Here is a 24,941-nt window from a genome sequence, read left to right as displayed (position 1 = left end):
TTCTGCCTGGAATATCTTCTCTGCTCTGTTCCTCTGTATATGCCTGGTGGGCTCCTCCTCATGCTCGCACACCCAGCTCTACTGTCACCTCCCCTCAGAAGTCTTCCCTGACCTCTCATGCAGAATTGGATACTTCTTAGACATACTCTTGCTAGCTCGCTTGGGCTGCATTGTAAACAACTATTTCTGAGCATGTCTCCCCACCTGCAAGCTCTTAACATCCAGCAGGGGCCTGGTGTGTGAACAAGTTGCTCAGTATATATTTGATGAATATACAAATGAGCAAACAGAAGGGAGGAATGATGAATGATGAAAATCAGCAACTCTGGCACCAGAGAATAAAAAAGATGACAAAGCCCTGAAACTGTATCTATAATGAGAGAAAAACATTCTTCTCCATGGAAGCATCCCTTTGTATTAGATATCCCTACAAAGTGCCATTATTTTTAGAGAAACCAACAAATGTATCCCTCTGCCCACCCTGCCCCTCTTAGAGTATAATATCCAATGTGCCTAGGAAAGCACCTCACCCAGAATTTTTTGTTAGGTGTATTCTTTCATTAGCTAACAATGAGACCCACAGGCTGAACTGACCAAGGACACAAACGCACAAGCCTCCAAATATTTGCAGGGACTTGCTTAACTGGTTTTGTACTGATTGACTTATTTGTCTATTTTTCAGCCAGAGCCTAATCTGTGGTTAGACTCAATGACATCTTTATTTAGTTGCACCACAAGCCTGTAAGGCATATTACAAAGGTTATCAAGGTTACAAGGAATACTGCAAGATTCTCCTTTACGGTGAGCAAAATTAAGTGAAGAGAACACCAGGTTAAGGATGTGAGCTGGTTAAGGATGCCAGAGTGAGATGAGGAGCAAAATGTATGCCACCAAGTCCTCGCCAAGCTACCTGAAACCTAGTTAGCTCTGAGATTCCCAGAAGCCATGGCAAAGAAGGAAACAGGAAGGGGCATGTGAGCAGGAAAGCCATCCCAGTGACAGGTGGCTGCCCAGAAGTACTGACACAAGAGGGGAGTTTCTCCCACAGTTCCTTGATAAAACAGGCACAGCACTCTCAAACAACAGGTGTTCACTAATATAGCAATGAATCATAGGGGCTGTTTCTTAGACCCTCCCCCAGTATAAAATAAGAGCCTCCAGCAGTGGAGGAGTGGCCAAGGAGCACCATCTTTCTTCCTCCTTTGAGCAAACTGTGTGTCATCTCTTGGAGCCTGCTCAGTAGCTGGAAGGACACTGCCTTTCCAGGAAGGGTGCCTCCAGTGAGAGTATAAAGGCAGAGGGCCGGGCAGCCATGCCGGTGGCTCTGGAATCAGTCAAACCTGGGTTCTGATCACAGCTCTGCTGCCTATCAGCTGTGTGACTTTGGACAAGTCATGTCACCCTCTCTGGGCCTCAAATTCTCATTCATAAATTGGGGTGAGAATATCCACTTTGTAGAGTCTCAATAAATATTAGAGCTAAGATACAAAGAGTGCTTCGAACATAGAGGCCCCCAACCCCCAAATGGTGACTGTTAATATGATATCATTAGTCCAAGATGTATACACTCTTCTTAACAATGTACACTTCCTTACCACTTGTGTGGGGGCAAGAAAGCCTGCATGCTGACGAGGCAATTCTCTGTGCATTCATTCACTCAGTGTGTAAACACTGTGCTCAATGCCACAGTAACCAAAATGAAATACAGGGGGTAGGGCAGGGGGTCCACTGTGAGGGCAGAAACCCAGCATTACCTGCAGCAGCAGCATGGGATCGGGCTCCTGGTTGATCCTCCAGACCCTGCTGGAGAGACTGTGCATGCCATCTATCTGTTCTTTACAAGATTCTATTTGCTCCCTGTACGCCTGGAGGGTAAGCTGTGTGCTTTTATCAATGAATGTCTTGGCCAGCACTTCCTCTTCATCAAGTAGTAATCTGAGTTCAGTGAATTTTCCCATCAGCCAGGTTTTACTTGACTCTGCATGAGCCTGAAAAGAAACCAGTTGCAGATGATATTATTGCCAACCGTGAAATCCGGAATAATCAACACGAAAAAAATTATGACCTCTAAAAAGGGAACCCGGCGAGGTGCCTGGGCAGGTACTAGATCAGCTTGTAAAAACTCAAGCTTTCCTAAGTACTGGGTATAACCCGTTGGCAAATGCATGAGGAAATAAAGATAGTGGGGGAAAAAATAGCAAAATGCCTAAAAATAAAACTAACAAAAATTACAATGAACTACATAAAGAAAAAGTAGAGAATTATCCTGAAAGGCATTAAAAAAGGCATCTCTGAAAGGGCAGAAGACCATATTCCTGGCTAGAAAGATCCATTATGGTAAAGATGCTATTGGTTTCCAAATTAGTCTACAAATTCATTGCAATCCCAAAGTCTTAACATGTGGATTAAACAAATGGTAAATTATGATGGAGGAGAATAAGCACAAGAAAAGCCAAAAATTGCTTTAAAAAGATTAATGAAGGATGAGCTGCCTTGTTAAATATGAAAACAAAATATAAAGCTACAGGATTTAAAACCATGTGGCTTAGGCATACACAAAGATAAAGAAAACAAAATAGGAGTTCAGGAAAGAACTCGTGTGTATGTGTGTGTGTGTGTGTGTGAGAGAGAGAGAGAGAGAGAGAGAGAGAGAGAGAGAGAGAGAGAGAGAATGGTGGCAGTTCAAATTATTGGGAGGAAACCGAACCATTCCATAAATGTTATTGGTACAACATACAATTAACCATACACTGGAAAAAAATTTGTTAGATTCTCATCTTACATCATATATTAAAAAAATGCAAACAACACTCCAGCTAGGGGGCACCTGGGTGGCTCAGTAGTTGAGCATCTCTCTGCCTTTGGCTCAGGTGTGATCCTAGGGTCCTGGGATTGAGTCCCACATCGGGCTTCCTGCAGGGAGCCTGCTTCTCCCTCTGCCTGTGTCTCTGCCTCTGTGTGTCTCTCATGAATAATAAATAAAATCTTAAAAAAAAAAAAAAGAACCCCACCTAGAAAGTAGTCTTGCCAAAAAATGAGACTCTGTGTCTGATCACTCTGAATTTAACTTATAGATCCAATTTAGACAACATACAGAGAGTGGAGGAACATGGTAACTATTAACTTAAGAAATAGGCCAACTTTATTTTGAAATGCATTTTGAAAACTTTATTTCACTTCTAATTCAAACAAACAAAACATGACATTTATAACACAATTGGGAATGTGACCAATGCTTGGCTATTGGATGATGATATAAGGGAATGGTTGTGAATTTTCACGGGTGTGATGATGATAACATGGAGGTGTATGTAAAAAAATGCATCACCTTGTGCAAATTAACATGCTAACAGTTTTACAGATAAAATAGTATGTCTGGTATTTGCTTCTAAATATATGGGTATGCTTGAGGTATTCCACAATAAAAGTTAAACAAAAAAGAAATTTCACATGGATTAAAGCACTATACATTAAAAACAAAAACTATCAGAATGAAATGCAGAGCGATTTTATTTAGAAAAATTTGAGACCTCTGTAAGAGGAAGCTAAAAAATTCAAATAGCTAAAAGGTAGCCATACCAGGTTTGATCACATAAAAAGTGAAACTCTTCCTAAGAGGGAAGGTTCTGTAAACATGGCTTCAGGACAGGTAACAAACTCCACAGGCTAATCATCCATCACATACAGTAGAAAAAGAAATGATTCCATTATTCCATTGAAAATGGACCAACTGCATGTAAGCGCCAATAGCTGGATGAAGAGGTGCTTGGTCTCTCAAACAGTCATGGAAGTGAGCAATGTGCCAGAAAATACTTTCTGGCCATCAGCCTGGAAGGATTTTAACTGACGAATAATAGCAGAGCCTGGAATGGTGCATGGAGTAGGCACTTACACTGCGGTCACAGTATCTACCGGCGCAGCGTTTTTATGCAGTGATAACATCAAAATTGTAAATGCACATATATTTTTTTTAAGATTTTATTTATTTATTCATGAGAGACACAGAGAGAGGCAGAGACATAGGCAGAGGGAGAAGCCGGCCCCCTGCGGGGAGCGTGATGCGGGACTCGATCCCATTCCCATGATCCCATCGGATCATGACCCAAGCTGAAGGCAGACATTCAACCATTGAGCCACCCAAGCGTCTCAATGCATATAACCTTTGATGCAGCAATTCACCTTACAGGAATTGATCCTAGAAAACCTTTTCACATATGCGTGAACATTTGTGTACCAAGATGCTTACTATGGCATTGTTGGCGATAAAGTTGGAAAAAATTTTCAATATGGGAAGTGTTTATATGTTTATTATGTATGTTATGTTACATTCATAAAATAAAATAACAGTGATTAAAAACAATGCAGTGGGCATCCCGGGTGGCTCAGTGGTTTAGCGCCGCCTTCAGCCCAGGGTGTGATCCTGGAGACTAGGGATCGAGTCCCATGTCAGGCTCCCAACATGGAGTCTGCTTCTCCCTCTGCCTGTCTCTCTCTCTCCCTCTCTCTGTCTCTAATAAAGAAATAAATAAATCTAAAAAAAAATAAAAAATAAATAAAAAGAACGCAGTGTTCTAATACATGCTACAATACGGACTGGCTGTTAAGTCACACTAAATGAAATAAGCCAGACGTAAAAGGACAAATATTTTATGGTTTCCTTTTATGAAATATCTATAAGAGGCCAGTTCACAGAGACAGGAAGTAGATTAGATGTTTCCAGGAGCTGGCAGGAAGGGAAGTAATTGCTTAGTTGTTACAGAGATTATATTTGAGGTAGTGAAAAAAATTTTTGGAGACAGATAGTGGTTATGAGTGTACAATGTTGTGAATATAATGAGTCCCACTGAGTTGTACCCTTAAAAATGATCAAAATGCTAACTTTTATGTTATGCATATTTTACCACACACACATACACACACGCACGCTGAAGAATGCAATGAATCCATATGCCCTGGCGTGGAAAACTCTCCAAGACCCCACAGGAAAAAGAGCAAGTTATAGAATAATATATAGAGTATGATCCTATTTATGTAAAAGATAACTAAACAAAAATTATATACGGATACAATTATGCCTGCGTTCTGAAAGTCTACAGTGGTCCACTTTGCATTTACAAAAGACCTACATTAGCAACGGCAATGGTTTTTGTCCTAAAAGTGAAAATCCGCTTCAGGTTTCTTTGGGTTAGAAAACAGGTATTAATGCAGGTCTTTCCTAAAAGTGAAGTGGCTTGACTCAAACTTTAAAAAAAAACGGGGATGCTCTTTCTTTTATGCCCTTTCCACCTACAAAAGGTTTCAAGGAACACTATTTTTAGATTGTGGGGGAAACCTGTATATGCATCTATATGTTTGCAAGGGCATTTATATGTCTGTTCTGGTCATGTTTGGGAAGAGGTGCAGGACCTGCACATTGGTATATTCTAATATACTATTGTGAACATTAAAAAAAAAAAAAATGAACCTGTGTTCATGTACTACTAGCACGATTAAAAAATAAACCAGGGACTCCTGGGTGGCTCAGTGGTTGAGCGTCTGTCTTTGGCTCAGGATGTGATCCTGGGGTCCTGGGGATGTGATCCTGGGGTCCTGGGATCGAATCCCACGTCGGGCTCCCTGCAGGGAGCCTGCTTCTCCCTTTGCCTGTGTCTCTGCCTCTCTCTGTGTGTCTCTCATGAATAAATAAATAAAATCTTTAAAAAAAATAAAAATAAAACAAAGTTTAAAAAAATAAAAATAAAAGCAAAACAGAGGCCAGCCTCTTTCCTCGGCCCAAACATCAGCCCACACAACAGAATGGCCCCTGGTACACAGAGGACAGGCTCCCCATGACATCACATTCTATTTTTAGTAGGGCAGGAACAGGTGGTTTGGCATGATCTATGGAATGAGTTCCTAAGTCTGTTTCCTGTACAGCGCTCTAAGCAGTGGCTAGGTTCTGAGGTTAGCTTACACCAACCATGTGCAGTACAGGGCTAGCCTGGGAATTAGTCTACATGTACAACATGGTTTCTATGGGTCCGTGAACTTGAACACAAATATGTCTCTACAGAATGACCACATGAAGGAAAGAAAACATGTTCCAAACTCTTGATTTAGGGGACGTCTGGGTGGCTCAGTGGTTTAGCGCCTGCCTTCAGCCCAGGGCATGATCCTGGAGTCCCAGGATGGAGCCCCACATCGGGCTCCCTGCATGGGGCCTGCTTCTCCCTCTGCCTGTGCTCTGCCTCTCTTTTTCTCTCTCTCTCTCTGTGAGAGAATAAAATCTTAAAAAAACAAAACAAAACAAAACAAAACAAAACCAAAAACCTCTTAATTTAGAAACACACTTTAGAGGCAATGCCTGCAATGTCTTTCTATTAGAAATCAAGAGAGCAGGGGTCTATTGTCTCCTGACCCGGCTCTGCTCCGAGCAGTTTCCACAGCTCCACTTTATAAAGGGGAATGTGCCAAATACACTTCATGGCACAACATGTGGTCAGCACCTCAGTCTGGGAATAACTGTTTGGAAACATTCATGAGAAAACTTAAGACATAAGCTGTGAGACTGATTATGCAAACAGTTAAAAAGAATGAGAGAGAAAGAGAGAGAGAACAGGAGAGAAAATGAAACAAGGAAGTAGGCGGTCTGGTGGTTTGGGCTGCACTGGTTCAAAGTGGAACCGGATCCCAGACTGGAGTGGGCTGGGGTGAGGGCCCGGGACAGTCCAGTGTAAAAGGTTAGGGACTGGGGACAGAAAGAACTTGGGGCAGCGACAAAGTCACTGGCGGGACAGCGGGGGATTTGGTTCACAGCGTGCGGGCTGCTATGGGAGCCCACGTGGGCCCAGGGCCCTGGAGGGAGGCATCGCCAGCGTCAACAGCAGCACGGCCTGGCTGAGCCCTCATCTTCCTTTTCCCACTTTGGGACAAAGGCTGCTTGCTGTCACGTCACCGGTCCCCTGACCCGATGCTGTGGTTCAGTCCTTATAGCTCTGGTGGGTCACCGGGAGAGGCGCCGAGCCAGGAAAGGAGACTGTTCATTTCCTTCCCCAGCGTGCCTTGCCAGGCTAGGCCTCAGCGCATCAGGTCCATTTCCTGTTCCTTCCCCCTCCTGCCTGCTTAGTAGGGAGAGGGGTGGACTGCTGCACAGGAATTTCCAAGATCCTCCTTCAGGCTGGGTCTGCTCAATGGGAGAAGGAACTAGAGAGAAGTGAGGGGAAGTGAGGCAGCCAAGGCAGTGTCTCTATAAGAGACTGCATTCCCCCCCAAAAAATAAAATAATAAAATAAAATAAAATAAAATAAAATAAAATAAAATAAAATAAAATAAAATAAAATAAAATAAAATAAAATAAAATAAAAAATAAATTTAAAAAAAAGAGCCTGCATCCCCATGTCCCTTCTACCCTCCAGCTCCCCTGGGACAGGCCCGCTCTGGTTCCAGCTCCCCCCAAGGTGGCCCCTGCCCCTGCTCTTGGCCATCTCACCTCCTCCTTTATCTAGGCAGGCTGGGGGCAAACGTGCCTCCTGATCCAGCTACTGCCTTGCTGCCCCCACCCCCCTGGGCTGGCTTCTCTGAAGCCTCCCCCATGCTGTGTCACCACTCCCCACATTCACTGCTTCTGTCCCAAACCCTCAAAATGGCCTCTGTCTTCCTGGGTGGGCCCTGATGGATAGAGCTGTGGTCCCAGATCCACCTCTGCCTTTTTATGGGACCAGTGATGAGTCACTTCTCTTCCTGGGTGACCCCATCTCCAAGGGCCCTTCAGCTCCAACAGCCTAGGCACATCCTAACCCCCTACCTGGGTCCGGATTCGACAGACAGTAGCCAAACTTATCTGTATATGTATTTCTATAGTATATGTATTTATATAATTTTTCCCCACTTATAAAAGTACCAAAAGCTCCCTGCGGAAGTGGGAAGATTTAGAAAGGAGAATGTAACCCCTCTGCTACCCTGGCACCTCATCCTTGTCTGAGTTAGGGTAGCACCTGAGTGTGGAGTTTTCTGTCCACCTGTATGTCGTGGCTCTCTGAGGAGCCATGATAGGGAAGCAAACAGCCTATCAACAAGAATATCGGAAAAAATCATTTAATGGGTGTTGTTTGGGGATTCTTGACCAACCAAGGCCTTCTTGATCGTTCTCTGGAAAGAATGGTTGGTTAGGCCTTATTCGTTGGTTTCTGAATAGCGGACTTTGGACCATGTATGAACTTTAATTGGTTTTTGTTTGTTTACAAAGGTGTCTTATGGATTAATTTTCAGGTGAATGACCTTTTCCCTAGTAATGTCCCTACATAAGCAAATATGGAACAGCATGGTTGCCCCTGACCTCTCTGCCACAAGTACAACAGTCATAGTTCAGCAGAATGCATGAGAGTCCTAAACATTTGTGCCCATTAACCAGATGAATCACTTCTAGGAGTGTGTCCAAAGAGAATGAATAAAAAATTTTTTACTGCAGTGTTATTTTATGTTAGTGAAAACCTGGAAATGATTCTAATGTTCAACTTTAAGAAAATGGCTTAATCATGGTGGATCCGTATTATGGAATATACAGTCTCTAATACTGACATTGATAAAGAACTTCTTTTATTTAAAGATTTTATTTTTTTATTCATAAGAGACAGAGGAGAGAGAGAGAGGTAAAAACAATGGCAGAGAAAGAAGCACACTCCCTGCGGGGAGCCCGATGTGGGACTCGATCTGGGACTCTAGGATCACGCCCTGAGCTGAAGGTAGATGCTCAATCGCTGAGTCACCCAGGCATCCCAATAAATAACTTTTAATGACACAGGGAAGTGTTATGATCTTAAACAAGCAACAACAAAAACCCCATATATAAAGCAACATATAGTTTTGGTCAATAAGGAAGAAGGAGCTGACGTGAGAAATCTCCCTTCCTCGTTCAAACAATCGAAACGCTGCTGAAATGAGCAAACTTTTAAATTATATGACCAAGTTCAAAAACAAAAGGCAAACCCGCAAACAGACAACAAAAAGCAGAAAGCCTTAGTTGCCCAAAACAAAGAGGGAACTTTCTGTCAGAGCCATGCAGAGGCTGAGCAGAATGACCACATGTGACAGCCACACCACACTGGAGGCCTGGCTGTCTAGGTGCCTTCCACCTGCACCCAGGTGCACAGAAAGCTGCTTTATCCACGAAGCAGGCACGGGAAAAACTCCACCCACTGGCTTGGGAAAGGGGCAAGGAATCTTGTCAACCATCAGGGGTCATGGGCAAAAGAGAGTCACCAGCAAAACAAATCAAAGAGCAGGCTTATATCAAGAAGAATTCAAATCCGAGTTCATGGGACCTCAAAACGAAAAATTCATATTAAAACAATTCTGGAACTACTGAAACGGACAGAGTACCCTGCAGATGCTCCAGCCACACGGCTCTCGGAAGAGGTGCTCTCACAACCCAGGGCATACAGGACACCATGGAAAACACCTACTGAAGACAAGATGATGATACAAACGACAAATCACAGAAGGAAACGAGCCATCGTGTCTCACTGACAAAGTGGGGACATGATAATAGAGTGTATAGAGAGTATGTCTCAAACTATATGAAAGCATATACACGTACGTGGAAAAACCTTTAAAATGTGACCAGTGGTTAGCTTGAAGTATGGCTGAATTTTAAAGAAATTCCAATATAATTAACGTATGGGGTTATATTAGTCTTGGGTGTACAATATAATGCTTCAACAATCCCACACACTACTCAGTGCTCATCACAGTAAGTGTACTCTTAATCCCCTTCACCTATTTTACCCATCCCCCTCTCCCACCTCCCCTCTGGCAACCACCAGTTTGTTGTCTATAGGTAGCAGTCTGTTACTTGGTTTGTCTTTTTCTTTGTTTCTTAAATTCCACATATGAGTGAAATCATACAGTATTTGTCTTTCTCTGACTAATTTCACTTAGCATTATACCTTCTAAATCCATTCATGTTGTTGCAAATGGCAAGATTTCATTGTTTTTTTAATGGGTGAATAATATTCCTTGTGTGTGTGTGTTTATGTGTGTGTACATATATATAGAGAGAGCACATCTTTATCCATTCATCAGTTGATTGAACTTGGGTGGCTTCCATATCTTGGGTATTATAAATAAACAATAAACATAGCGATGCATAAATCTTTTTTGAATTAGTGTTCTCATATTCTTTAAGTAAAGACCCAGTAGTGGAATTACAGGGTCATATGGTAATTCTATTTTTAATTTTTTGAGGAACCTCCAGACTGTTTTCCAGAGTGGCTACACCAGTTTTTATTCCCACCAACAGTATACAAGGGTTCCTTTTCCTCCACATCCTCACCAACATTTACTGTTTCTTGTGTTTTTTAGCCATTCTGACAGGTCTGAGATGGTATCTCACTGTCGGCATTTCTTCTTTTTTCTTAAGTAGACTCCACAGTCAATGTGGGGCTCAAATTCATGACCCTGAGATCAAGAGTCAGATGCTCTACCAACTGAGCCATCCAGACGCCCCTCATTGTGGTTTTGATTTGCATTTTCCTGATGAGTAGTGATGTTGAGCATCTTTTCATGTGTCTGTTGGCCATCTGGATGTCTTCTTTGGAGAAATGTCTGTTTATGTCTCTGCCCACTTTTCTTTAAAGATTTATTTATTTATTTGAGAGAGAAAGCATGCACGGCTGTGGGGAGGGGAAGAGGAAGAGAATCTCCAGTAGACTCCTTACTGAGCACAAAGCACGATGTAGGGCTTGATCTCATGATCTTGAGATCATGACCTGAACTGAAACCAAGAGTTAGACGCTTAGCTGACTGAGCCACCCAGGCACCCCATCTTCTGCCGACTTTTAATTGGATTTTTTGTTTTTTGAGGAGTTAAGTTCTTTATGTATTTGGTTTTTTTTTTTCATTTTTTTAAAAGATTTTATTTATTTATTCACGAGAGACACAGAGAGAGGCAGAGACACAGGCAGAGGGAGAAGCAGGCTCCATGCAGGGAGCCCGATGTGGGACTCGATCCTGGGTCTCCAGGATCAGGCCCTGGACTGAAGGCAGTGCTAAACTGCTGAGCCACCCGGGCTGCTCAGTTCTTTATGTATTTGTATACATATTTGTATACACATTTGAACCACAAAAGACCCCAAAGAACCAAAGCAATTTTGGAAAAGAAACAAAACTGGAGGAATCACAATCCCAGATTTCAAGATAAACTGTAAAGCTGAAGTAATGAAAACAGTATGGTACTGGGACAGAAATAGACATATATATTAGTGGAACAGAATAGAAAGCTCAGAAATAAACCCTAAATTATATGGTTAATTAATCTCTGACAAAGGAGGCAAGAATATGCAATGGGGAAAAAACAGTTTCTTCAACAAATGGTGTTGGGAAAACTGGACAGCTATGTCCCAAAGAATGAAACTGGACCACTTTGTTACATCATACACAAAAATAAATTCAAAATGGACTAAACACCTAAATGTTAAATACCTGAAACCATAAAGCTCCCATGTGGGAGTGTAGGCATTCGACGGCCACATCTTCCTACTTCTCCACATCTAAATTTTTATTTTATTTTTTTTTAAGATTTTATTTATTTATTTACAATAGACATAGAAAGAGAGAGAGAGAGGCAGAGACACAGATGGAAGGAGAAGCAGGATCCATGCCAGGAGCCCGACGCAGGACTCGATCCTGGGGCTCCAGGATCACGCCCTGGGTCAAAGGCAGGCGCTAAACCACTAAGCCACCCAGGGATCCTCCTTTTTTTTTTTTTTTAATTTTTATACAGGGCTGTCCTGGTGGCGCAGGGGTTTGGCACCACCTGCAGCCTGGGGTGTGATCCTGGAGACCCGGGATGGAGTCCCATATCAGGCTCCCTGCATGGAACCTGCTTCTCCCTCTGCCTGTGTCTCTGCCTCTCTGAATCTATGAATAAATAAATAAAATCTTAAAAAAAATTTTTATACAGATCAACCAGTCAACCAATGAATCAGTCACAGCTTTAAAACACTGACTGCTCAGGCGCTTGAGTGGCTCAGTTGGCTGAGCATCTGCCTTTGACTCAGGTCATGATCCTGGGGTCCTGAGACTGAGCCCTGTGGGGGGCTCCCTGTTCAGCAGGGAGTCTGCTTCTCCCTCTGCTGTTCCCCCTGCTTGTGCTCTCTCACTCTTTCTGTCAAATAATAAATAAATAAATAATCTTTAAAATGCTGACCACTAATTTCATTCTTCTTAGCACCTTCCTAGGGTCACTGAGCTGTAAGTCTAATAAACCATGTGCAGGATTTGCAAGCTGAAAACTACAAAATGGTAATGAAAGAAAACAAAAATCTAAATAAATGAAGAGATATGTGTTTATGGGTGGAAAGATAACACAATAAAGACGTCCATTCTCTCTAGTTTGATATACATGCTGAATACAATGTTACTGGAATCCCAACAAAGTTGTAGAGATTATAGACAAGATCCTTCTAAGATTTAAACAGAAAGGCAAAAGGAACTGGAATAGCTAAAAGGATTTTGAAAAAGGGAGAGGCATCAATTACTTCAGGGCTCACTCTCACTTATAACAATCAAGACCATGTGATAATAGTAGAGGGATAGACTCATAGATAGATGGAACTGAATAGAGAACCCAGAAATAGCCCCACCCAAGTATGGCCAATTGATTTTTTGACAAAAGCAATTCAATGGAGAAAGCACAGTCTTTCAATAAATAGTGTTGGAGCAATTAGATATCCCCAGGAAAAAAAAAAAGCAGAACTTGAGCTAAATCTCACAACTTATATAAAAAATTAACGGGAATCATGGACTTCAATGTAAAATGTAAAATTATAAAACTTCAGGAAAAAAAAAGGAGGAAATCATTGAGGTCTAGGGTTAGACAAAGAGCTCTCAGTCATGAAAGAGACCAAGAGCATAATCCATAAAAGAAAAAAAAATGGATAAACTGGAACTTCTTCAAAATTAAAAACTTTCACTCTGCAAAATCCTCTGTGAAGACAATGAAATGACAAGCCCCAGACTGGGAGAAAATATTCACAAACCACATATCTGACAAAGGACTCCTATCTGGAATACACAGACAACTCTCCAAGCTCAGCAGTAAAAAAAAAATAAACCGATCTGGAAGTGATAAAAACAAACAAAACAAAACAAAACTAACACGAGGAGACTTCTCACCAAAGAGGATGGACAGGTGGCCCCTAAGCACATGAAAAGATGCTCCGCCTCACTAGCCACTGGGGAAATGCAAATGAAGGCCATGATGAGATATCACTGCACACCTACCAAAATGGCTAAAACACAAACTTGTGCAAATACTGAATGTTGGCAAGGAAGAGGAGAAATTGGATCTCTCATTAAGTTGCTGGTGGGAAGGTAAAATGGCACAGTCACTCTGCAAAATGTGTTTGGCAATTTCTTAAAAAACTAAACATACAGCTCCATATAACCTAGAATCAGCACTCGGCATTTATCCCAAGAATAAACACTATGTCCACACAAAAACCTGTACACAACTGCTCAAAGCAGATTTGTATTAGCCCTAAGCTGGAAACAACTAAAATGTCCTAAAATAGACGAAAGGTTAAAAAAAAAAAAAGTGGTACATCATCTGTGCTACTGGACTCTGGGATATTATTCAGCAATACAAAGGAATGAACTATTGATACATAAAACAACTTGGAGGGCATTATGTTGAGTGAAAAAAATCTCAAAGGTCATACACCATATGGTTCCATTTTTATGACATTCTTAAATGCCATAATCATAGAGATAGAGAACTAATTAGTGATTGCCCGGGGTTAGGGACTGTTGGGCGGGGGTGGGGTGGTGGGGGTGGGGTGGTAACTATAGAGGTGATGTCTCAGGTAGATCTCGGTGGTGACGGAATCGTTTTGTATTTTGGTAGCAGCGCCTATTACCCGAATATGACAGATTGACGTAGAATTATATACCCATGCTGTCAATTCTGGTTTTGATATTGCACTGTAGTTAGGTAAGAGCTAACCCTTGGGGCAAGCTAGGTGAAAGGTACACAAGGCTTCTCTGTACTACCTTTGCAACATCCTGTGAATCTGTAACTATTTCAAAATAAAAGTTTAAAAGTTGGGGAGAAGGTAAAAGAAAGACAGTCCCATTCCTTAGATGAAGCTGAAATGTACCCCCTTAGACTCTGCACACAGGCCCTAAATTCTTTCCTTGGGGGCCCCCCAACCATATCTACTCAGAGATTTGCAGACAGTGAATCTGTATTCCGATTTTGCTCTTCTGGCTTTGCAGCGCAGAGCACCTCCCTCATTCTTTCCCAAATCTTTTCAAATTGATGTATTTGCCTGAGCCGCAGAGAAGTGCTCTTTTTTTTTTTTTTTTAATTTTTATTTATGATAGTCACAGAGAGAGAGAGAGAGAGGCAGAGACACAGGCAGAGGGAGAAGCAGGCTCCATGCACTGGGAGCCCGACATGGGATTCGATCCCGGGTCTCCAGGATCGCGCCCTGGGCCAAAGGCAGGCGCTAAACCGCTGCGCCACCCAGGGATCCGGAGAAGTGCTCTTATACTATATGTTGGCAAACTGAACTTCAATAAAACAAAACAAAACAAAACAAATCAAAACAAAAAAAGACAGGTATTAAAAAAAAAAGAAGACATGAGGGACACTACTAATAATGAAGCTGGGGCCACAGGTGTACACCACAACTGCCCCCAGCATGCTGGGGCATGCAGTCATGGACAATGGATGTTGGGCCAATAGGGGGCCAATTCTGTGGCCTGGCCTGGGCATCTGCATCTCCACTCTGCTGTGGGCCTGGCCTCAGGAAGTCCTGGGTGCCAGCTACTCCCACAATCAGAGCCAGTCTCTGCCTGACTTGTGGGGGTCACTCCAGGGTTCATAGAGCCCTCAGGAGGAGAGGCCCTGGAAGGGCATCCCACCTGAGCCCTCAACTTGAGGAGGGGGCAGTGAGACTGAAGGGGGTGGAGGGACCAGCTCAATTCATATTAAAGAACCAAAAGACCCAGCAACTTTTTTAGTCAAGTGGCAGCTCACAATAATGTCAGCCCCAACTTCCCATTCCTAGCCCACAAAAGAATCAATTTAAATAAACATTGTTATGGAGAAGCCTGAAGAAAGTACTTACTTATGGAATATATTTATATCCTGTTCACTTTCTTTTGACAAAGCAGTGAAACCCCAAAAGGTACCTGCATGTTTAAAACACGTTTTGCTTTGTTTCTGGTGACTATGGGTGCAGGGGATGGACAACTAGTCCTCTGAGAGAATGGCCTTGGTGATGGTGGCAGGAAAGGCCGTTCCTCCATTTTACGGGGCGCTATGTGGCAAGACTAGGGTGCCAGGCAGATTCACATAAACCTAACAAAACAGAAGCTTTCAGGCTCCAGTGGCCCGGCCCCTTCATGGTCTTACACTTGATTTTGTGTTCTTTTTCTTAAAAAGAGCCCCCTAAATTATGGAAGTCCTAAACCCCACCAAATCTGATTTGCCCCTTTGAGGCTTTTATTTTCCCTTGGCTACACATTGAGGAGAGACTTGTGTCCGAGGGGAAGTGTGGGCATCTCAACTAGAATAAGGAAGAAATGTCCACTTGCCTTGAGCTTCTCAGCAGCGTCTTCTATTTGGGCTATGTTGCCAACTTGCTGCTGCTGCTTGACTTCCAACTGCTTTAAACATTCTTGGGTGAGTTTCTGTATGTGAAGGAGTTAGGAAAAATTAATATTTAATACTGTGACTTTTGAGATAACAAGCCACCCCAGGGGTCATCTCCCACCCCTGCATTTTGTTTCATCTGACATATCTGAGACTCACAAGGTGAGATGACTGGCCCAGAGTCATGGGACAAATTGGAGGATGAGCTGGAACCAGGGTCCCTTGGATCCTCAGAGGCCCACGTCAGATATTCTTCAAACCCTGATGGAGCACTCCCCCTCCCCAGTTTCTCAAACAATCCCACTTATGACCTGATTTTCTCAGATAGGACCTTAAGGCAAACAGCTTGGGGACAGAGGAAGAGCATTCACTTATAGAGTCAGTATTAACTGAGCACCTACTATGTGCCAGGCCCTGTCATAGAGGCTGCCCTCGTGGAACTTACATTCCAGGGAGCTATGGCTTTTTGGCCTGGACTGGGGTTCAGAAGACCTGCATGTGTGAGGTTTGTGGGGGTTCACGCTCCCTTCTCCCTCCCACCTGAGATGGCTTCCTTCCAAATCTCCATGTTTTGCAATTGCCATTTTTCCAAAGGTGTGCTCTGTGGCCCTCTTAAGACCCCACAGGTTTGACCTCACCTCTATCTGGACCTTCTTATGGCTGGCCTTGTAGTCGGCTGCTGGGCCTAGGTCTGGCTGCCCAGTCAACAGAAAGCTTCCTGAGGGCAGGCCTGCTCCATTCCTGGCTCCCCCACAGGACCAGGGAGTGATCTGGAAGTGTTTGCTAAGTCGAACACAATGGCCAAGGGCTGCCAGCTTCAGATGGAGAGCTGGAGCCACCCAGCAAGTTGTGATGAGCACGAGCCCCAGAGTCACACAAGGATTCCTAGGTCTGAGCCCTGGCTCCCCTTTCATGTGAACTGAGCAAGTGATCTCACCTCTCTAAACCTGTTTCCTGGGCAGTCCGGATGGCTCAGCGCTTTAGCACTGCCTTCAGCCCAGGTGTGATCCTGGAGACCGGGGATCGAGTACCACATTGGGCTCTCTGCATGGAGCCTGCTTCTCCCTCTGCCTGTGTCTCTGCCTCTCTCTCTGTGTCTCTCATGAATAAATAAATAAAATCTTTTTTTAAAAAAAAAAAGCCTGTTTCCTCAGCTATAAACATGGAGATAACCCCAGAGTGTTGCTATAGAGAATGACAAGTCCACAGAGTGCTTGGTATAGTGCTCGGCAGAGAGTAAGTACTCAACAGATAAAGTTCTTACTGTTATTTTAACAACCAACAAGCATTTGCTACTGTGTGTGGTTGTAGTCTAGGTGGTGGGTGGGGATGGGGACACAATGATAACCCAAGTATAAGCCACAAGCTCAAATTCCAGGAGCACATACTCACCCCACTGTGATTTCTAACACTTCAAGTCTAGCTGCTGTCCATCACCCAAAGAGAGTCCAGTCCCAGGGTGCTTCTCCTGTCATGCTAGACCTGGTAATATCCTACTCATCCTTCAAGGACAGTTCCAATGGCCTCCTCCAGGAAGTCTTCCTAGGCTCCCTATGCCTACCTCATATTGTCTTCTCTCCAGCTTCCCAATTACAATACTTGTCACGTTGTATTGTCACCATTTGTTCTCACCCCACCAGCCAGGGAACTCCCCCAGATCAGGGATGATTTGGTCTACTTGTTAATTCATGGTACAAGGTATGTGCTGAATGGATGTTTGGTGAGTGGATGGAAGAATGATGATAGGCGAATAGCTGGTGTGTGAACACAAAATGAGTACACCTGATCTCTGGAAACAGCCTCTGAGGAGCTATTATTATCACAACCATTATAAAAATAAGAAAAGGAAGACCTTGGAGGCAGGGGCAGGACTTAAACCCAGGACTCCACCAATTGGACCAACCCCACAGGGCCCATTATCATCCTGAAGCTCCAAGGGTGTCACAAGGTGAAGAGAAAGGTCATTAATCACAGCCGACTTCTTGGAGGAGGAAGTGATGGAGTCAGCTGTCAGAGACGACGATTGGGCCTGTCCACTCCAGGGAGGCAGACGGGTTTGACCCGAGCCACACAAGTTGCCCCCAAGGCTGGAACAGGGGTCTGGAGCCCCTGACCTTTATTAGGATTATGCACGGGTGAGGAGGGCCAGCTGCAGAGTCCTGGAGTCAAGCCAGGCTCAGCTTCCAGAGCCTTCCTTTTCCTATCAATAAAATGGCTGTCACAGCTCCCCACCAGGCTGTTAAGTGCGTGGAATGGGACCTGGCGTGGAGCGGAAGGGTGGAGGGGAAGGGCGGAGTGGGTGGTCGGAGTCAATCAAGCCGTCCCCACCCAGCCCCTGACTCTGAACCCCGGGAAGAGAAAACCAGAGCTGTCTGTTCAAGGCTGACCTTCCAGCCCAAGCGGTGCGGTGGACCGGCCGCGGGAGGTCAAGGCCATCTGCGGTCAGCGGGGCGGGGGGCGGGGGCGCCCCGGTTCTCTCTCCCAAACCCACCTCTTCTGAAGCTTGGCTGCTGGTTCGCAACGACAGGGGCCGCCCAGCGGCTCAGAGCCCGCCCGCAAGCCGACTGCCGCCGGCACGCTCCTCCCCGCCCGCCTGGCCCCCCGCGCGCCGCCCGCGTGCCCACCTGCACGTGGGCCGCCTCTTCCCGCGCCAGGACCACCTGGTGGCCGCGGTGCGCGCCGAGCACCGGGCAGAGCGCGCACACGCAGCGGCGGCAGCGGCGGCAGAAGAGCTCGGCCACGCGGTCGCCGTGCTCCGGGCAGCGCCAGCCGCTGGGGTCTTCGCGCTGCGCGGGGCCGGGCCCCCCACGCGTCCCGCTCGGCACCCCTGCGCCCGCCATGCAGCCCCGGGAGCCGGGCGGCCGCGGGGCGGGGGAGGGGCTCCCGCCGAGAATCGAAACCCGGCGGCCGGGCGGGGCGGGGCGGCCCCGGGGGCGGCCCTGCCCCGGGGGCGGCCCTGCTCCCCCAGGAAGGACGGCGGCGCGCGCCCGGCCCGGCCCGGGGAGCGGCGGCCTGGGCGCCCTGCGGCCCCGCGGGGTGCGGCCCCGCCCCGCCCCGCTCGCCCGCCCCAGCGGCTTCGGAATGGGGCTCGCCCCGGCCGGGCCGACTGAAGCGAGACGGGCTTCGCGCCCGGGGATGCGAGTGCACGGGGCCCGGGAGGCTGCGGCCCTGCGCACGGGGCCGGGAGGCTGCGGCCCTGCGCACGGGGCTCCGGAGGCTGCGGCCCTGCGCACGGGGCCCGGGGGGCTGCGGCCCTGCGCACGGGGCCCGGGGGGCTGCGGCCCTGCGCACGGGGCCCGGGGGGCTGCGGCCCTGCGCACGGGGCCCGGGGGGCTGCGGCCCTGCGCACGGGGCCCGGGAGGCTGCGGCCCTGCGCACGGGGCCCGGGAGGCTGCGGCCCTGCGCACGGGGCTCCGGAGGCTGCGGCCCTGCGCACGGGGCCCGGGAGGCTGCGGCCCTGCGCACGGGGCCCGGGAGGCTGCGGCCCTGCGCACGGGGCTCCGGAGGCTGCGGCCCTGCGCACGGGGCCCGGGAGGCTGCGGCCCTGCGCACGGGGCCCGGGAGGCTGCGGCCCTGCGCACGGGGCTCCGGAGGCTGCGGCCCTGCGCACGGGGCTCCGGAGGCTGCGGCCCTGCGCACGGGGCCCGGGAGGCTGCGGCCCTGCGCACGGGGCCCGGGAGGCTGCGGCCCTGCGCACGGGGCTCCGGAGGCTGCGGCCCTGCGCACGGGGCTCGGGAGGCTGCGGCCCTGCGCACGGGGCCCGGGAGGCTGCGGCCCTGCGCACGGGGCTCCGGAGGCTGCGGCCCTGCGCACGGGGCTCCGGAGGCTGCGGCCCTGCGCACGGGGCCCGGGAGGCTGCGGCCCTGCGCACGGGGCCCGGGAGGCTGCGGCCCTGCGCACGGGGCTCCGGAGGCTGCGGCCCTGCGCACGGGGCTCGGGAGGCTGCGGCCCTGCGCACGGGGCCCGGGAGGCTGCGGCCCTGCGCACGGGGCTCCGGAGGCTGCGGCCCTGCGCACGGGGCCCGGGAGGCTGCGGCCCTGCGCACGGGGCTCCGGAGGCTGCGGCCCTGCGCACGGGGCCCGGGAGGCTGCGGCCCTGCGCACGGGGCCCGGGAGGCTGCGGCCCTGCGCACGGGGCCCGGGAACCTGCGGCCCCCGGCGTGCTGTGCACCACCTCCACCTTTTATTTTGCCTTTGTTCTCTCTGCCCTGTTCCCGGCAGAAGCCACCATTCCCGCAATTGCCAGAATCACCCTGCAGCCGCCCCAGGCCAAGTCTCCAGAGTCCACCAAACATAAATTAGTACATTCAGCGAACAAGGAACACACTATGGGGTTTCCTCAAAAAATAAAAACTAGAGCTACCGTATGACCAGCAATCTCCCTTCTCTTCTGGGTGCATTGCAGCATTTATTCACTATAGCCAAGACGTGGAAACAACCAGTGTGCTTCCATGAATGAATGGGTAAAGATGTGCTGTGTGTGTGTGTGTGTGTGTGTATAAACAGGGAAATGTTATTCAGACCTAAAAAAGGAAAGCCTGCCGTTCGCCACATGGATGAGCTTGGAAGACTTTTTGCGAAGTGAAATAGGCCAGGCAGCGAAAAACAAATACTGTTTGGTTTCACTTACATGTGGAATCCAAGAAAACAAAGACCAAAAAGCAGTTGAACTCCCAGCAACAGAGTAGAATGGAGGTTGCCAGGGGCTGGTGGGTGGGAGAAAAGGGTACAAACTTTGAGTTGTAAGAGTCTAAGTTCTGGGGATCTAATGTATGGGATGGCGGGTATAGTTAATAATACTGTACTGTGTACTTGAAATTGGTTGAATGTAGATCTCAAGTGTTCTCCCTACACACTACGTGAAATAATAGATGTGTTAATTAACTTGATGGTGGTAATCATTTCACAAGGTATACATATAGTAAATCATCACATCGTACACCTTTAAAAATCATGGACAATCTAAATATATGCAACATTTTCAATCATATGCCAATAAAGTTAGGAAAAAAATTCTCAGTTCCTATCCTATCCTAAGCTCTTAATACCTTTGATCCCTGCCCTGTCTATGCTCTTTTGCTTGTTTCCAGACCATGGAATAGTAGGTTTTCTCTGCTGAAACCTCTTTTCCCTAAATACCCTGCCCTGCTTACTTCTATTTATTCTTCAGGTGTCTGCCTAAATATCACCTCCTCCAGGAAGCTTTCCTTGCTTCTCCCAGAGCAACCCACACTTCCCCATCCTGGCCCTTGTCTTCCTTCCAACCATGACTGAAAACTTCAGAGGGCAGGGACCAAATCTGTTTTATCTGTTTCCCAGCCTGGTCTCTGGCCCAAACAAGTTAGATACTCATTTAGTATCTGTGGAACAAATCAAGAAAAGGAAAGCTCCAGGTATTAAAATGTCTAGGCAGATGTTGTTTATTATTGTTGGATTCTTTCCATTGCAAGATTTCACATGTATTTATTTTCACTTTTATTTCTTTTTTCTTTTCTTTTCTTTTCTTTTTTTTACAAAGGTAAAAGGAATTTCAGAAACAACATTAAAACAATCAAACTATTTTAGGCACAGTTTCATATTAAAAGCATAGATTTATTTTATTTTTGATTTCCTTCTTCGTTCTATGATACAATCTTAAATCTTGTTCCAGGAAGAACATTTATTGTAGCGCTAAGGTGGATACGCCCCAATGCTCATCTCCCAGTGCTATCTTCATTCTCAGAAAGTTCCTGAGTCAACAGTCGGGGGGCTCCCAGGGTATGGAGTAAAGAGATGAGCGCACATTCTGCTTGCCCGGAGTGTGAGGGCCTGGCCCTGCAGATGCTGGGCAAGTTCTACTTCATCAGTCAAGAACATAAACAAAAAATGCAATTAAAAAAATGGCTTAAAAAAATATTTGTTAAAAATTACTATCCCTCTCCCTTGCTGTGAAATAATTTAAATAATTTATTCGTTTTAAAAAAAGCAAACCCAAAAAACAAGTTTGTTCACAGATGCCTTCACATTGTTTTTGAGCATGATGTCTGGATCCCGTAGGGGTCGGGAGAGTTCCAGAAGGTTATGTGCAGAGGAGGCACTGGGGGATGCTCCCCAGACTCAGCCCCACCTCCAGCTCTCTGCAGCCAGTGCCTGTGGGCATGATACTTCATTCTGGGAGAATGACATGGGGATACTGTCATTATTCTGACCCTGGGGATAACGCCTGCCCGGCCCACGTTAGAATTAGAGTTGGATGTGCCAGTGAGTGGAGGTGGGAGGGCTTTGTAAACTGTGAAGTGCTGGCCACAAATGAGGTGGGAAAGGTAACCCCACCCAGGGGAGCTCTGCTTCCCTCACAACACCTGGGATTTGGTCTTTGGCCTTTGGTGAGCCCCACTGACTAAGTAAACAAGCTAGGGAATCTGAGCATCTAGCATGTGTAGGCAGACAAGGGAACCAAGCCACGGTTAGGGGAGGGGGCACTCAGGGGCACAGAGCCATCACTGAGTTGTAGCCAGGGGTCCCAGAGAGACATGGGTTGATGCTTCCAACCTGGAATGGAGTTGGAGTCCTAGAGCTTGTCTGATGCTCACTGTCCTCATCTTTACTGCAGATGGGTACAGATGGGCTGACCCAGTGGCTCTCCATCCCCGTCGTATTGCAGAATGACCTGGGAACTTATAACAACATGCACAAAGCCAGGCCCCACTCAGGAGATTCAGCTTCGACTGGTCTGGAGTTGGGTGTGGGCATCTGTGTTTCTCGAACACTCCTAGGAGGACTCTAATGTACAGCCTGGGTTGAAATCTCCCAGGATAGGTGGCCTCCTCCAGATGCCATTTTAGCTCCAGTGTTGGCCTGTGCAGTGGGCAAAACTCATCAACTGTACCTCCTCAGTCAGGAGGGGCACATTCAATTTCCAACATTCTCCATCTCAGCTGGGCTGCTGTATGGACCACTGAGAAAGAACTTTAGAGAATGGGCTCAGAACACAGATTCACAAAGGAGGGACATGTAAAAACTCTCAGGCTAGAAGGGGAACTTCAGGGTTATCTGGCCCTACCTCCTTGCCTAGTGCAGTCATCCCTCTCCAGAAGGCTCTGCTGGCACACTGCAGGGTTGAGGCTCCCTTCTTCCTGAACCAAAATCTGCCTATATCCTCTGGAGCGGGCAGGCTCTGTGGCCTGAGGGCTTTGGTGGTGGCAGTCAGTGGTCATGGGCACCACTCTGATGTCTGCTCCCCCACATAAGGGATGGTGTCTGCCCACATTTGGCTGATTCTGGTTGAAGAGAGGATGGTTTTGGCCTCCTATCTGTGTTCTAGCATCGGGCCAAAGCTTGACTTATTTCCCCACAGTTAAATTTCCTTTGCCCATTCACCAATGTCATGTGAGTTCCTTTGGCAGACCCAGATCATCACCCTACAGATAGTTTTCCTCAGGTCAATGCCAAGGTTTCTTGTCTCTGGTGGCAGATCCTGTAGAGGGCAGCACACCCCAGGGTCCCCAGGTTCATATGGAGAAATTGTGACTGGGTTCATATGGGAAACTGAGCAAGTCAGGGGCCCAGCCGGAACAAAGGGATTCCTGCCACATGGGCTGAGAGCTGCATCAGGCCAGAAACAGCCGAAAGACAGACCCAGCAGACCAGAAGCTTGACCCCGCCCTGCCACGAACCCTCTGAGGACCTTGATCACTTGTCTCTCTCTGGGCCTCAGTTTGTCCACCTGTAAAATGAAGAAGTTGGGCCAGATCGTTGATTTTCCAAACTTCTAAATGTTTTCTCAGAAGCAGCATTATGCATTCCACAGAAGCCAATATATAAATCGGGAAGAAGGGGCGCTATCTGGTTGGAACGGGGTGGAGGGGGGCCACGGCCCTCCTGCTGAGGCTTTCTCCCATTCTGTGGACCACAGCTTGCGAATCACAGGCAGGTCCCCCTCTCGGGTCCCTCCAGCTCTAACTTTATACAGTGCTCTTTCCCTTGAGAAGTAATAGCTCACTGTAGACCCTTAAAGACAGAATTAAACGGAAGGCAAGTTATTGTCTAAAAAGAGTCAATTCAGACACCATTGTTTTGAGAAGGCGATTAGAAAAAGGGCACCACATCCCCCCACTGGAATCTTTCAGCAACCGAGAGTTTTTCGTTTTCTGGTAAAAAATATAGAAATAGTGGTTGTTCTTGGGGGACTTGTGGTTTGGTTCTGGACCTCCCCATGGAGCCGAGTGGTGTCCCTGAGGGCGGGGAGAGCAGAGATCTCTGCTCAGAACCTCTCTGAGCTCATCCGAGAGTTTTTGACCTCCAGTTCCAACTGTTTGGCTTGGACCTCACGCTGAGTCAATAGCTCCCGGAGCCTTCGGATCTCCTCCTGCTGTCGATAGAACATCTGTAGCAGCTGGGAAAGCACAGAACAGAGGATCACTCGATGTCCTGGGATGTGAGGGCCCAGAACACCAGCAGGAAGGACAAAACATTGCCCCCTGCCCGCCCCCTCAGAGAGGCAGAGGCAATTAATATGCCTGAGGCCTTAGGGAATGGCCATCGCACAGACCTTTATAAAAACCTGTTCTTCACCCAACAAGTGAGATTTTAAATGACTTGATGTTTGAGACATTGTGTGCCTCCTTGGATCCCCCGTGGAACAGAGGAAAGGATGCTTGGTCCTGAAGTCTGGAGATCCCTCATCTGCGGAACTCGCTGAACTATGTGACCTCAGGCAAGTTACTTACCCTCTCTGAGTTTCAGTTGGCTCCTTCTAGAAGCTGGGGGTCAGAAAATGAACCTGGGCACTATCATAATTGCTGTGCTGTGGAGAACAGTACCAGCTGTCGGATGCTCCCCTTTAAGGATCTTTGCCATTGCATGCTCACAGCACCCCTACAGGGATGGTGGTGTGAGCGCCCCAGTGCGCTGCCACCGTGGGAACAGAAGCTAAGAGAGATTCAGCCCCTGGCTCTGAGGTCCTACAGTCCCTGCTCAGCAGAGGTAGGATCAGAATCCCTCCGGGAGATGCCAGCCCCTATGTTTTTAGCCACTATATGCTGACTCCCAGGGAGGTGGAAAGGATTCAATCGGGTGATAGGTCACAGTGCCTACCACAGGACCTGGCACACAGTAGGCCCTGAATAAATGCTGACTCTGAAACAGAAAATCCTTGTGTCAGAATGGGAACGGAGGGACTTTAATACCAAGCCAAAACCCCTGCATCTTGCAGTCAGACGGTTTTCCACCATCTGTAGGTAACCAGGCCATCTGGGCAGACATACAGCGCTCTGCTGGCTGTTTTAGTTACCCCTCATCCTGTCCCGAGACCATCTCTCTCCCCT

General features: G+C 47.3%; 2 protein-coding genes across 2 annotated transcripts in view; both read right to left on the bottom strand.

Annotated features, from left to right (window-relative positions):
- Window positions 1-18,535, bottom strand: part of TRIM14 (tripartite motif containing 14) — a 29,461-nt gene extending 10,926 nt beyond the window's left edge. The window contains exons 1-3 of the mRNA XM_072727872.1: window positions 18,262-18,535; window positions 15,580-15,675; window positions 1,755-1,988 (exon numbers count right to left, since the gene is read on the bottom strand). Of these exons, the coding sequence (XP_072583973.1) occupies window positions 1,755-1,988; window positions 15,580-15,675; window positions 18,262-18,477 (546 nt within the window). The 5' untranslated portion in view covers window positions 18,478-18,535. The remainder of the gene's footprint in view (window positions 1-1,754; window positions 1,989-15,579; window positions 15,676-18,261) is intronic.
- Window positions 18,536-21,032: 2,497 nt separating this feature from the next.
- The window catches only part of CORO2A (coronin 2A), a 55,340-nt gene continuing 51,431 nt past the window's right edge, over window positions 21,033-24,941 (bottom strand). Inside the window, exon 12 of the mRNA XM_072727871.1 lies at window positions 21,033-24,010. Within this exon, the coding sequence (XP_072583972.1) occupies window positions 23,879-24,010 (132 nt within the window). The 3' untranslated portion in view covers window positions 21,033-23,878. The remainder of the gene's footprint in view (window positions 24,011-24,941) is intronic.

Source organism: Vulpes vulpes, chromosome 12, assembly GCF_048418805.1.
Source record: "Vulpes vulpes isolate BD-2025 chromosome 12, VulVul3, whole genome shotgun sequence".
In the NCBI taxonomy this organism is placed as follows: Eukaryota; Metazoa; Chordata; class Mammalia; order Carnivora; family Canidae; genus Vulpes; species Vulpes vulpes.
The sequence above is the reverse complement of the archived record's forward strand: the minus strand, read 5'-3'. Positions and strand labels throughout refer to the sequence as shown.